The following is a 13,872-nucleotide window of genomic DNA, read 5'->3' on the forward strand; positions in this document are numbered from 1 at the left end:
CCTTACCTCAGACTTGTACCTGTGGCAGAAACCAGTCTGCAACCCAATTTCCGTTTTCCTTCCAATTACTGAAGCCTGTTCTTCGTGCCGGCAAAGCTGGTCCATCTTGTGAGAACCATGGGATCGTGTTTATCTAATCCACACGTGATACCCAGAAGGCATCCCAGCAAGCGCTGTCCTCATTACCTCCCGAAATAAGTTCTATTTGATCTCAGAAGGGATGCAGCCAGGAAACCCCATGGCGCATGTGTGGAAAATGGCCTTTCACTCCCCAGCTAGAGTCTGGGAGTGGCTTACAAGTAACAAAGACCATACTGGACAAGTGTCTTGAGCAAAATAAACCACATATTGGAAGGATTTTGAGGCATAAGTACAAAAATTAGAATCTGAGTCTAGAAACATGTTACATAACAATGAAGCGTGCTTACACATCAGAAGATACTGCCAAGAGGTTGAAAACAGTGGGCAGAATGAGAAGAAAAATTTTTCAGGGCGGGCCAGGCATGGTGGTGCACCCCTTTAATCCCAGCACTCAGGAGGCAGGAGCAGGTGATCTCTATGATTTCAAGGCCAGCCTGGTCTGCATAACGAATTTCAGGCCAGCCATGACTACATAGAGATGCCCTGTTAATATTCAGAACTTATAAAGCTGTCCCAAAACACAACAACAAAAGCAAGTAAACGATGGACAAAGAACTTTAACGGCAGCTTCTCCGTGGAAGACGCGCAAATGGCCAGTGAGCGCGTGAAAACATACCCAACGGCACTGGTCGCTAGGAACCTCGATAAGACCCCATTCCACACTGCTTAGGGAAAAAAGTGAAAGTAGATTGTAGGTAAAAATGTGGATGACGTGGTGGGCTTTATGGCAGCAGGATGCCCCTATGACCACATCCCTAAACTAAGTGCTTCAAAGGACATTGGTCAGGAACCAGGCTGGGGAAACTAGACAAGGCTCATTCCAACCCTGAATGTCATATGATCTCCTGAAAGCCTTCCAAGGCTGACTTCATAGAAAAGTCATTTGTGGGCCTTTGGGCCTTAGTTCAGTGGAGGATGCTTTGCTAGTGCCTGTGTAGCCTGTGCTCCATCCCAGCACCACTCGGGCACTCGCCCTCCCCACACTAACACACTCACACACACTCACAAACACACACACACGCACACTCACACTCACACTCATGCATACACTCACTCACTCACTCACACACTACACACTCACATACACTCACATACTCACACATATACACATACTGCATACACTCACATACTCATACACACTCACAACATACTCACACATACTCACACATATACACACATGCATACACTCACACACACACACACACACACACACACTCACACACACAACACTCACACACAGTTTTGTCTCCCCCCTTCTTCAGTCTTGGCTGAGCCCTTCCTGACAAGACGTGTCACTGACCACTGGCCTCTCACCGTGACCATGTGGCAGGAGCCCAGGGATGTGTAGCCTGGTGAGGGCAAGGAGGAGAGGGCGTGGCTAGTGCAGGGAGGTCAGAACACAGCCAAGCATTTGCAAATGAAGACCACTGGGGATTCAGATTCACATGTTCTCTGCTAACCATACAAAGGAAGCACAGAGTGGGCTAAGTGGACTCTGAAGACTAAAGAGAGTCAGGGTTCTACTCTAATGGAGCCCCCATGCCTCACTGCTTATCCCAAATATCAACCTCCTGTCAGCCTTTCATAAGGAACATGCCAGGAAAGGGACTCACGTGAGTTCCTGGAACTACAAAGTAAATCAGCCACCATTCATACAGAGCCTGGAATTCTCTGTCTCATGTTTGTTTGTTTTCCTCTGTGTGTGGGCGGGGGGGGGGGGGGGTTGAGGGCAGAGGTCAAAATTCGCTGTCTTCCTCACTCACTGGCCACCTTACTCTTGAGACGGTATCTCTCATTGAACCCAGAGCTCACTGATCAGGCTAGACTGGCCAGCCAGGGAGCTCAGGGATCCACTGCTTCTGCCTCTCCAAGACTGGGATTGCAGATGCATTACCACAGTGCCTGGCATTTTTATGCAGGGAGGTGGGGGTGGGGATCTGAACTCAGGTCCTTGTGTTTGCCCAGCAAGCAAGTAGATCAAATGTCATCTCCCCCGCCCCCTACCAACTTCACATAGTTCTGATGTCAACCGTGAAAAGGAAGATCACAGAGTGAGGTGCAAAAAGAGGCCCTAACACAATGCACGTCCAGCACACACTTCATATGCTTTTGCTACCTGAAACCCATACTGAAGCTCAAAGGAAAGTATAGGAATAAAAATACTCCAGATACATAAGTTTAGAACTAAGGAGACCTAGGAGATCATGAGGCAAGGTAGCAAGCAAAATGGTGGGAACACCTGGGAGAAGACACTGGGTGGAATAGGATCTTGTTGCATTCAACCAAGGGCAAAGTCAGTGGTGAGTAGAATCAGAGAAGTGCCTCTAGGTTACCATGACAACATGATTCTTGACACCCTCTCTATGCCTTGCCAATCCCTAAGTCCAGTTTGGGTACCATCAGAGGTCTCTGACAACAAGAGCGTGTACTCCTGACCCAAGGATGACGGGGAGCTGGAAGAAAGCACAGTTTCCATAGAGTGCAGTGATGTCTTCTTTACTCTGAAGGTGTGTGACAGCCACACTGAAGCAGGAGTGAGATGGCTCCTAGTCCCGCCCCTTGGTAGAGTTGCCGTTGACCACTGCAGAGACTAACCCACAGTGTCGGGACTGTAAAAGTCTCTGCGGCCAGTCTTTGACAATTAGTGATAATAAGGCTTGGACTAAAGAAGGTTTCTGAAGGAAGTGAAGAACTGGTGTGGAAGCTGTACTTACACTCTAGCTGTGGGGGAGGTAGCCTTTAATCTGGTCCTAAGGTGGGCAGATTGACAGTCTTTTCTCTACTTCAGAGCCGGTCGCATGCTCCATGCCTGCCACGGGTCTTGTTGAATCACTAAGCACACCTTCACAGCAGTCCTTGCTTTGTTAATGGATGTAATTTCTGGTAGTTCTTGACTCGAGGGACAGCTGTGCACCTCTTATCCTGTTTGTCTACTAATTTGCTGTATTGGTTATCTTTTTTATTCTTTGGGACCAATTTATTTAATGTGTTGACACTCCTAGTTCTTGGTTATGCTGAAGTGAATATTAATGAATTATTATAATCTTTTCCATTCTGCCCTGAAGCTGTTAAGTTATATGCATTGTCTGAGCGAATACGGGTCAAATGAAATCACAGCTCCTTCCCATCACGCAGGTGCTTGGAGTATTCTTATAAAATTCAGCAAAAGTCAGACAGAGCTCTAGGTTTGAGGGCACGGTCCCCAGGATGTGGCTCTGCCCAAGGTTTCTGGTTGTTTGGATTCAAGAACACACAAGACAGGGAAGAGTCCACACCTCACTTCTGGCACCAGCTGTGTGATTGGCAAATCCCATGAGCCACCAACATTCACTAGAGGAACTTCCCGGATTCAGTAAAAGTGCTTGTGGCTCTTACTCACTTCACGGGAAGGCTGACGTCTCTAATCAGCTTTCAGAGGAGACTTATGGGACAGTGTCTGAGAAGGTTTCAGATATAAGTCTTCCAGCTCCCTCAGCATATGTTACTGTCCCAACACCTGATGTGACAATATGCACTGAATATCACCACCAGTGATGCTGGCATGAACCATGGTATCTACAACTGTTATTGTGGCTAGATAGAGCAATTTCCCACATGGTTGACCCCAGTCCCAGAGTGATTGATACCTGTAACCCAAAGCCATGATTCTAATCCCTATAGTTGATTTTTAAGAATGGCAGGTACAGCTCCCTCTCCACTGAAATCAATGTGGACACCCTCCACCCTAAACTAATGACTGCCACAGAGTTTGTCTCCCAAAACTTCCAGCAAAGGGACGCTCCTTTAGGGGCAAAGCTAAATTATTTGACGTAAGATTGAGCAGAGAAAAGGTGATAAACTGAGTGGCTGGGAGGCAGGGGAGTGTGGCTCAGTCAATAAAGTGCTTGCTTCAAAGGTGTGAAGACTTGAGTTCAGATCCCCAGCACCCATGTACAAACCATGCACAGCACACATCTGGAACCACCACCCCAAGCTGAGGGGAACAGAGACAAGCAGATCCCTGGATATCACTGGCTATCTAGTATAGATGAATCAGAAAGATTCAGGTTTAACAAGAGACTGTCTTAAGATCTATAAGATAGAGAATTGAGGAAAACACCGTGAACCTCTGGCTTCCATACTCACTGCACATGTAAACACACACACACACACACACACACACACACACACTTGGGTGAGAGGGAGGGGGTTTCTGTGAGCTCCAGTGACTAACCAAACATTTGAAAGAGCAATAGAAAGGAAACCGAATGTTCCTAAGCAACAGAACCCTTAGGGAAGGCATGATAAATACCTCTGAAAATGTGAAAAGCGAGCCCGTGTGAACAATGAGTTTGTTCTTACCCTGTACAATCCTAGAGGGCAGAGATAGTGACCCTCGGTTGATGCTGTAAAGATTGAAGTTTAATATAAGGAAGAGATTTTTAATAATTAAGGCTGTCTGAAAATCTCCAGACTGCCCTGGGAAGGCGGTAACTCCTCCCAAGTTAAAAGACATCGCCGCATGGAGCCTCTCACCCATCACCATGGCAATCCTTTCCTTAGGAAAGCCAACGGCCTCCCCTCCAAGAATCTCTTCAACTCTATTGCTTTATTGTTCAATTAATATTTTTCGGTTTCGATGCAGAACTGTATAGTGGAGTTGGAAGGCTCTTTTTGTACTGATTCTGAGTGTGTGGATTCTCTTTCAAATTTCTGATGTGGCACCTGGGTGCTAGAGCTGTGGAATGGATGGATCCCTGAGCAGAATGGAGAGTTACGATATGGAGAGTAACTTAGGTTCTACACCATGGCCGTCACTGAGTGGACTTTTCTTGCACCTGTGAGAAGGAATGGCCTTCTAGATAAACAGTGGAAGGTCTCTGTGCAATGCGTGCAATCTGTTGAGCATCTCCACGCTGGATAAACATTGATAGAAATCTTATTGAAGACCATCTTTGTAGGGTACATTTTTAACTCGGAAGCTTCTGTTGGTTATACATTCGAGTTACACTGTATTTGCTTCTTTGGTTGAGACTGTTCACTATCTATAGCTAGTCTTTTACAATAAGAAGCTTGATTAGCATAAACTTTACCTTAATTGAGTAAGTCGAACAGCAAGCAGTGTCTAGGACCAAACAGATTCACGTGGCCCAAATTTCACACAGGCTTTGTCTCCCTAACACACAGTGGTAAACTGCTGAAGTGTGGCTCAGATTTCATGGACTAGGACTTACACCTGCAGTGTGAAATCATAGCTATATAAACTCTTTTCACATAGGTGTTCTCGGAAGCCCCTCAGAGAAGTCCTTAAATCCTCACCACGTGCATAGTTATTTTCTGTGCTAGCTTTTCATCACTATAGCAAAATGCCTGAGATAACCAATGAAGAAAGAAAAAAAGGTTTATTTGGGCAAACAGTTTCAGGGTTTACAGCCCATGACTGAGCAGCCTAAAGGCTTTGGGTCAGTGTCCAGGAAGAACGTCACAGTTTTAAGTCTTTATCCATTTTTAGTTTGTTTTTGCACATGATGTGAGGTCCAGTTTTGTCCTTTTAAATGTGGCAACCATGTTTTATTGAAGACATCGTCTTTTCCACCCATTGACTCTTCTTGACGCCTTTGACAAAAATTGGTTGGCCATAAATGCTTGGATTTATTTCTATACTCAATATTCGGTTCTGCTGGTGTCTGTGTGTTTTATGCTAGGGCCACACTGTTGTTGTTTATGTTTTTGTAATTAAAATAGAATTTTAAATCAGGAAGTGTGAGTTTTCCAACTTTATTTTTCTTTCTTGTAATTGCTTAGCTACTTAGGGATTGGGGATTTTTTTTTCTATTTCTGTAAAGATTCTATTGAGATGTTGATAGGTATTTCATTAACCCTGCATAATATTTGGGGTAATATAGACATTTTAACAGTATTAATTATTTTTACCCATGATTCTGGAGTATCTTTCCTACTCATTTAAATACTCTTTCATTTCTTTCATAGATTATTAAAATTTCTGGTGTATAAGTCTTTTATCTTCTTGATGAAATTTATCCCTAAATCAGTTTTTATTTTCCTGTCATCTTAAAGTGGATTTACTTCTTTTAAAATACCTCATTATTTATGTATAGAAATGCCACCTGTTTCTGTTCACCTATTTTCTCATTTATGAATAAAGACAGTTTTATTTCTTCCTCCCCAGCCAGTCCACTTTTCTTTCTCTTTCTGCATTGTCTAAGGCTTCCTACATGGGTTAAAAAGCCGTAGTAGGAAGAGACACCTTTGCTTTCCCTCTGGTGTCAGTGGGATCTGTGTTGATCTCATCTCTCAACTCCCTTGACTCAGTGATAGTTCCTTTGGCAGAGTCTTCTGGGCTTCCTACATACAGGACCACGTCATCTCCAAAAGGAGAAAATTTTACTTCTTCCATTCAGATTGGGATCATTTCTATTCATTTCTTTCTTTCATTTTTTATTCTCAAAAGATAATGTTTGTACCTGTAGGATTGTGGTTAGTAGAATTGGCAAGACAGACACCCTTATCTATAGTTTAGAGGAAACACTATCTTTTCCCCCACTGAGTATGTTAACTGTGGATTTCCCACAGACGTTATAACTAAACTGTGGAGAGTTTTTATAATTAAAAATGCTGTTGAATTTTATGGAATGCTTCTTATTATTTAATTGGGATGATGGTGAGAATTTCCCCCCTTTGGTCTATTAATAGAATGTCTTATTGATTGACTTACAGAGGTTGAAACAGCCTTGCATGCCAGAGACAAATCTCTCTTGATCATAATTTATAAATTTTATGTGAAATTCAGTTTACTAATGTCTCCTTGAAGGTTTTTACATTATTATTGACCAGAGATGATAGCCTGTTGTTTTCTTCAATGTCTTTGTCTACCTTAAAATGACAGAATCTGTAAAACATGTGTGAGGTGTTCCTTGTAGCTGTAACTTTTGCAAGAGCTAAAGATGTGTGAGCATTGTTTTTCTTTGAAACCTTTGAATTCAGCTATGAAACCACCCCAATGCTGGGGCTCCTTTGTTATGAGATTTTAATTACTATTTTAATCTCTTTTTTCCCTTCTCCTTCCCACATAAATATTTGAGAATTTTCTGTAGTTGCTTATAGTTGTTAAAGCAATGTGTCTGTTTTTGCCCTGTAACTTTTATAGTCTTTTTCTAACTAATTTCTGTCCTGAAGTTGACTTTTTCCTTCTTTTTGCTAATTGTGGAGATTCCTCCTCATCCCCCTCTCCCTTCTCTTCCCTTCCCTTTTTCACTTCCTTCTCCTCTTCCTCCTCCTCATCCTCATCCTCCTCCCTTCTTCCTCCTCTTCATCCTTGAGGCACCATGTCAGGCTGTTGTTGGGACAGGGATCTTTCTTCTGTTAAATATAGGCATCTATTGCTCTAAAACCTGTGCTTGGAGCTGCTTTCAGTTTTGGTGGGAAGTTTTCCCACTGTTACCAGTTCTAAGATATTTTTTTATCATTCATTTTGTTTTCTTTGACCCGCTGGTTGTTTGGGAACATTCTAATGTCCACTCTTTTGCTTTTGGAGTCCTTGTGTTGTTGCTTACTCTAAAATGAGGAGTTGCGGTATCAGGTCTGATACATCCTGCAAGTCATTGCAATAGCTTGAGATTCCAGGCTGGGGGTGTTCAGAGGGACTTAGAGCCATAACTCTGTACTCGGGGTCCCACAGACCTGTGATAGTAACTGGGATTGGGCACAGCACACTCTCTAAGGCACAGTTTAATACATATTGACTACAAAGCTGTTGGTGGCACCGAGGCACACCCCAGCAGCTTAGACCTAGAGCTGTGGGCTGTAGTCTGTGCCTCTGACTGGGCTGGGGATGAGGTGCACAGCACACAACAGCCTGCTTCCAGCGCACAGGTGGAACTGGGGATCCAGAGTCAATAGGGCACAGCGGTGACTCAGGCCCTGAGCTGAGGCCACGTGGTAGTCACTAGACCCTGGAGTGATGGTACACTGGCAATGCCCCAGAAAGCACAGAGCTGTGGCTGGAAGCTCAGGGCCCAGGGAGCAGGACAATGTTTCCTCCACCATGCAGCACAACAGGCAGCTTCAACAGTTCACATTTCAGGGGTTCAGTTCCAAGGGAGCACAGCGCTGCAGCTGCTTGGTCTGGAGGGCAGGTAGTGACAGGTCACTCTTTCCTTAACTGAGCTTCACCATCAGCTCAACCCCAGGTGATGCAGATGCTTGGCTCAGCCAGACACTGGGTCCCTGCGAGGCCGGGCACCAAGTCAGCTCAGGTGCTGGATGGGGTGCATAGTGCTGACTTCTCTGGAGTAGCTCAGCAGGGGGACCCCACTTATGGCCTAGTGCCTGTAAGGACTGCAGGGGTCCTCTGTGGTGAGGACTTCATTTGACCCGGATGGTGAAGGTGTGAGCATATCCCTCCTGACTACCATCCCTGTGGGAAGGAGTGTGTCTAAGCTATCTTGACTAGAGTTCTAGGCAGCGATGCTGGGGCCAGGTGAGCCCTTCCTCCCGCTATGTGTTTGCCCTGAATGTTTACACTCTGGCACCATCATTTAGCTGTTTTTTTTTTTAAATCAAAATATAGTTGTTTATTTGTGGCCTTGACTTCATTCAGGGTATAGTAGGGACATCTAGTCAGCCACTTTGCTGGTGCCAGTTGTCATTAGCCTTTATTGAATACTGTCATAACGAGGTTTTACGTGTCTATTTGCCTGGTTGAATCATGGGTTCCTTAAGTATAGCCAGTCTCGCTTACCTGAGTCAGTCAGGGCTCCACAAATGCTCCTTAAATGAGCAGCCACACTCCTAATGAGATGATTAGCTCACTGGACACGAAGAGCCAAGCAGTCCCTTAGCGAGCTCAGATCGCCTCTGCACGGAGCAGGAAGCAGTTTGTGCTGTGACGATGGCTGGGGCCTGGTGCTCCAGCGATTTCTAAAGCTAAGGACTTTCTCTTTGTCCATTTCCATGGAACATCTAGACAGATACAGGGCAATCCAGACTGCTGTCTATCAAATACAGATTATAGAATATTATGGAACCCAAGGCACAGTCGGTGCTGATGGTTCTAAGTAATGATGCTACCATGTGTCGTTCCTCTACAGTAGGGACAGACACATTCTTCTACAAAGTCGAGGTAAATACTTGTGAGCTTTGTATAGCACCCATGAACAACTAGATGGTAACACTCTGTTTATGAGAACAGGAAGTGAACCCAGTTTGCCCTGCTTGGCCCTGGTTTGTTTGCACCTGTTCTAAAGCGGTATGTGTTCTTGAAGAATTACTGACCAGGCGTGGAGGCACGTGTCTTTAATTCAGACATCAGGAGGCAGAGGCAAGTAGATCTCTGCGAGTTTGAAGACCGTCAAAGGTTCACAGTGAGACTCCAGCTCAAAAAAACTTATTCATAATTAAATATGTTCTTTGGCTTGGGGTTGTATTTCAATGATTGCCACATGTTCAGGGTGATGGGTTCCATCCCCAGCAGTGGAAAACATTAATGTGTTAATTATTCCTCTCTCTTCCTACCCTTTTATCTAATAAAAGGATTATCTTCTTTTGAAAACAAGACTGTTTTTCTTAGTCGTTTTAAAAGATATGCATGGCCAGGACAGGCTGGAGCTGGAACCTGTGTTCATAAAAGATAACTTCGTGGAAAGGTGATCCAGTCCCTTTTCAGGTGTGTTCAGCTCTGCCTCCTCACCGGCTCTTCCTGCTGCTAGCCAATCAGTCCTCCAGGGTGCTGGGACCCCATAGCGTTGCTCCGTCCAGGTAGCCTGACAGTGGGGCCATGGCAGCAAGCTTCTCCATGCTTCTCTTCTTGTCACTCCAGTCTTGACCTAGTGGTGACTGTCATCCTGAATGCTCTTCAGAGCCTCCTGAGTCCCTTCTAGAATGCTCCGCCTAGCCTGTAGCTGGCAATGGTTGGTACCTACCCCTTCTTCACCCGCCTTCTTAGCTGTCTTTGTTTCAAGTCAAGGCATCACCTTGAAGCTGAACAGACCACAGTTTCGTAGCTGCCTGCTGCACTCCCCCGTGATTAGAGACCTGTGCCAGTCTGGCTAGCAGTTCTGCTGACTTTCTTTCCACAAGCTTGCAAAGATATCGATTGCCAAGCAATGCACACGTCATGGCTTCCTCCAGCCATATGGACTCTTTTTTAAAAAGCCACAGATATTTATCTGCAGCTGTATCCCACATGTGGATGATGTGGAGCACGAGACAGCAGTGGTGGAATGCTGTATCATGCTGTTTGACTTGGGATCTTTCCCTGACAGAGAGTCTATGGAGAGCCGGGAATCTGTGCCTTTGGCCGTGTGCATTGATTAGCAAGACTTCCCACAAGGAAGTTCATAGTTTAGTCATCTGGGAGGACATTTGTAGATTCCATAGTTGCACATTGCCTACTTGATAAAATTTCTTTGCAATCTCCAAGACAATATTCCTGGTGTTTTTTGTGGTGACTTAAGAGCAATGCACAGGTGAGGGAAATTTTTGAGACCCTAATGCATGTGTTCCCCCCCTGAGATGTCACAGGGTGAATGCTGCCTTTTGTGCTTTTGAATCTTTTATGCTTTCTGTCCATGATTTCACTTTCATCTAAAAGACTTATGTATTTATTATACATACAACACTTTGCCTCTATGTATGCCTGCATGCCAGAGGAGGGCACCAGATCTCATTATAGATGGTTGTGAGCCACCATGTGGTTGCTGGGAATTGAACTCAGAACCTCTGAAAGAGCAGTCAGTGCCCTTAACCACTGAGCCATCTCTCCAGCTAGATTTCACTGTTTCAAATGATTCCCTAGCTTGTCACTGGAGTGCTTTCTGATAGAACGGAGCACAAAGACGTTGCACGGTGCCTCGTGGAGAAAATAGGGGATTTAGAGAAGCTTCATTCAGGTATGAGTTAATGTGCTTTTGGCTGCAAGTCCAACGTCAATGCATCAATAGTATGATGCAGCCAGAGAGAAGGAAGAACGTGCTCACTGTAAGTGAAGCCTCTGCCGAGATGGTGCAGGGCACATCTACAGGTCCTGATGAAGCTATGAAAAGGCAAACAGGCTGAATCTGTAGACTCCTCAGCTGCTGAACAGTTAAAGAGGAGAACAGTGGCAGTGTTCTGGGAGACTGACAATCAGACATCTGCTGTCATATCTCTCAGGGCCGGGGAATTATTGAACACTCCTGGTAGTATTTCATCATAAAGACATATTGTATAAACATCATTATTTATTAGAAATCAGATATTAAATAAGGTGCTTTTCAATAGAAACTTTGCTTAAAACAAGGTAACCTATTGACAGTTGACCACACTGCCATTCCCATGGAGGTTCCCAGGAATACAAACTTTGTATTTTCATCTGCCAGCCATTACTCAGTGTCCCGGAATTCACAGTTCATGGTACTTTATAGTGTGTCACTGCCATGAATTATCAGAGCTGACTGCATATGATCACAGCTTAGTCCAAATGGAATCCATCTTCCCCTTCCTGGCACACCATCTCGGCTAAGTGTCCGTTAGGACTGGGCCTCAACCTCCCTCCTGCGACATTCCTGCATGGTATCCTTTGAAGGGAGTTAAATGTGGTCAGATACCTCCTACCCCCTCCTTTCACAGCTCCTATCCCTGTTCACTTTTCCCTGTTTTATTTATAAATTGTCTGGAGCTGGAACGTGACAGCCCTTCATTCCCAAATGAACAACTTAATTGGTCCCAGGTATGAAAAGAAACAATTGTGCCACCATCTCTCTTCCTGAAGCCAGACATAAGTCCTATGGAAAAAAAAATAAAATAAAACATTTTGTGCTGACAGTGAACAGTCTGCTGAGCTGTTCCTCTCTAGGGGATTTTGCAGGGACATGGTCTTGAGGAGGACCCCGCCCATCTGAATAGGAAACACAACACAGGAAACCCAGAGATCGCCCCGGCCTTCCAAAAGGGATGCTCCAGGGATGAAATGGCATTTCACCTAGTCAGAGTTCGTGCATGGGGAGGATTCAGGGAGCAGGGCAGGATCTCGCTGGAGTAAGTACAGGAAGGGAAAAACACAAGCCATTCCTTTGGGTCAATTCTTAAAGAGCCTAGAAAGCCTCTGAAATGCCCTGGGCCTTGTTATCACTAACCAAGATAGTGGTTCCACATAGCAACTGCCAAGTTCCCAGAGGAAACCTTTCTAGAAAGTTCTGCTGTTGCTAAGTGACTATTTGGGCTGTGTCTGCATTTCTCTACTTATCGCGAATACCGATGTCTTTTCCTTCAGTGATCCTGGGTACAAATAGCAGAGTTGGGAGGCAATGGCTGTAGCTTGCCATTGTGCTGTAAAGGGGGATTTTTGTACATAACACTTGGGACCTCAGTGCAAGTTCATAGCATCATTTTCTATTATAGGGATTGCCAGTGTGCAGAAACTTGCTACAAAGGCCTATGTGTGCAGATAGCATGCCAGATCACTGGTCACAAAGCCATTTTCTCCTGATCCCCTCTCCTTGTTCCTATTCCCAGGCCTCATTATGTGCGCTGTCAGATGCACACAAACAGACACACTAGAACAGCCCATCATGGCCAGGACAGAAGTGCCAAGGGAGGTGTTTGCATGAATCCCATCCTTGGAGTTAGAAGCACTTGCTCAGCTGCCAACTACAAATAGCCCCATGCTGCAAAGCAATGCTAATTAGTATGCCATTAAAAAAAAAAAAAGGAAGAAAACCACCACCCACAACCAAATAGCCACGCGCAAACCTGAAGTCCTGCCCTGACAGCCAGCATGAGGCATGGCCCTCTAATGCAGCCTTAATCCACTTTGCTTGGCAGGGAGAGCAAGCTCACCATGCTCCTGAGGGAGTCTCTGGGGAACGTGAACTGTCGCACCACCATGATCGCACACATCTCGGCCGCAGCCGGCAGCTACACAGAGACCCTGTCCACCATCCAGATTGCATCAAGGGTCTTGAGGATGAAGAAGAAGAAGACTAAGGTAAGGGACTCTTCCGTGGGAGGGAGAATACGTTGGGGATAAGAAGAGAATCACGAAAGCCTATCGGCATCACCATTCTCTGAGCACCAGGGACTGTGCAAGTGTAGCAGCTGCAGCCAGTATCTCAGAAGAGAAAAGCCTTCTGACCAACACAGGAGAAAGTTGAGTCTCCTTTTTATAGTTGACGCTTGCCTGGGTTATTCGCCCTGACGCCTGATAAGGACTATTTTAATAGATTGCCACTGCAGGAGGAAAACTGAGGGATGGGAAGGAACCTACATGGGTGAGGGCTGCATTCAGTGGGCTGGTTCCGCAGAGGATGGTTAATGCCCATCCATATGGTTCTGCCCCCCATGAATGTCAGGAGCCTTCCTGCTGTGAGTTCTCACATTAATCTGCTGGATTCTGCATTGTGCTGAGTTGATAGACGTTGGTAGGTTCGCTTCCTTTGGCAGAAGCAAAGCCAGGACAGCTTGAAAGAAAACATTTCTGGGCCAACTAGTGATGCTTGGGACTTTCTCCTTCCTTCTTTGTGTATTCTTTTCAAGTATATACAAGGCAAGTGAGTCTTCATGGTCAGTGGTCTGAGGCAGGGGAATAACCTTGAGGAAGTCAAGTGGTGCTGGATAGGTCACCACCTTTCCCGAGCAAGCTAATTCACTGGTGTGCACATGGGAACACATGCCCATGGGATGGGACTGGGAGGTGTCCTGGCACAGCCCAGTGAATACTGGCCCCTCCAAGGGCGGATCTTCAAGAGCCTAGGG

At 45.4% G+C, this 13,872-nt stretch overlaps 1 protein-coding gene across 1 annotated transcript in view; it reads left to right on the forward strand.

Moving 5' to 3' along the window:
• The window catches only part of LOC121435781 (kinesin-like protein KIF26B), a 162,806-nt gene that overhangs the window by 129,731 nt on the left and 19,203 nt on the right, over nt 1-13,872 (forward strand). Inside the window, exon 11 of the mRNA XM_041635243.1 lies at nt 12,943-13,105. Within this exon, the coding sequence (XP_041491177.1) occupies nt 12,943-13,105 (163 nt within the window). The remainder of the gene's footprint in view (nt 1-12,942; nt 13,106-13,872) is intronic.

The sequence above is a fragment of the Microtus oregoni genome, unplaced genomic scaffold, assembly GCF_018167655.1.
Source record: "Microtus oregoni isolate MIOR12 unplaced genomic scaffold, Mior012 000047F_ref0000412, whole genome shotgun sequence".
In the NCBI taxonomy this organism is placed as follows: Eukaryota; Metazoa; Chordata; class Mammalia; order Rodentia; family Cricetidae; genus Microtus; species Microtus oregoni.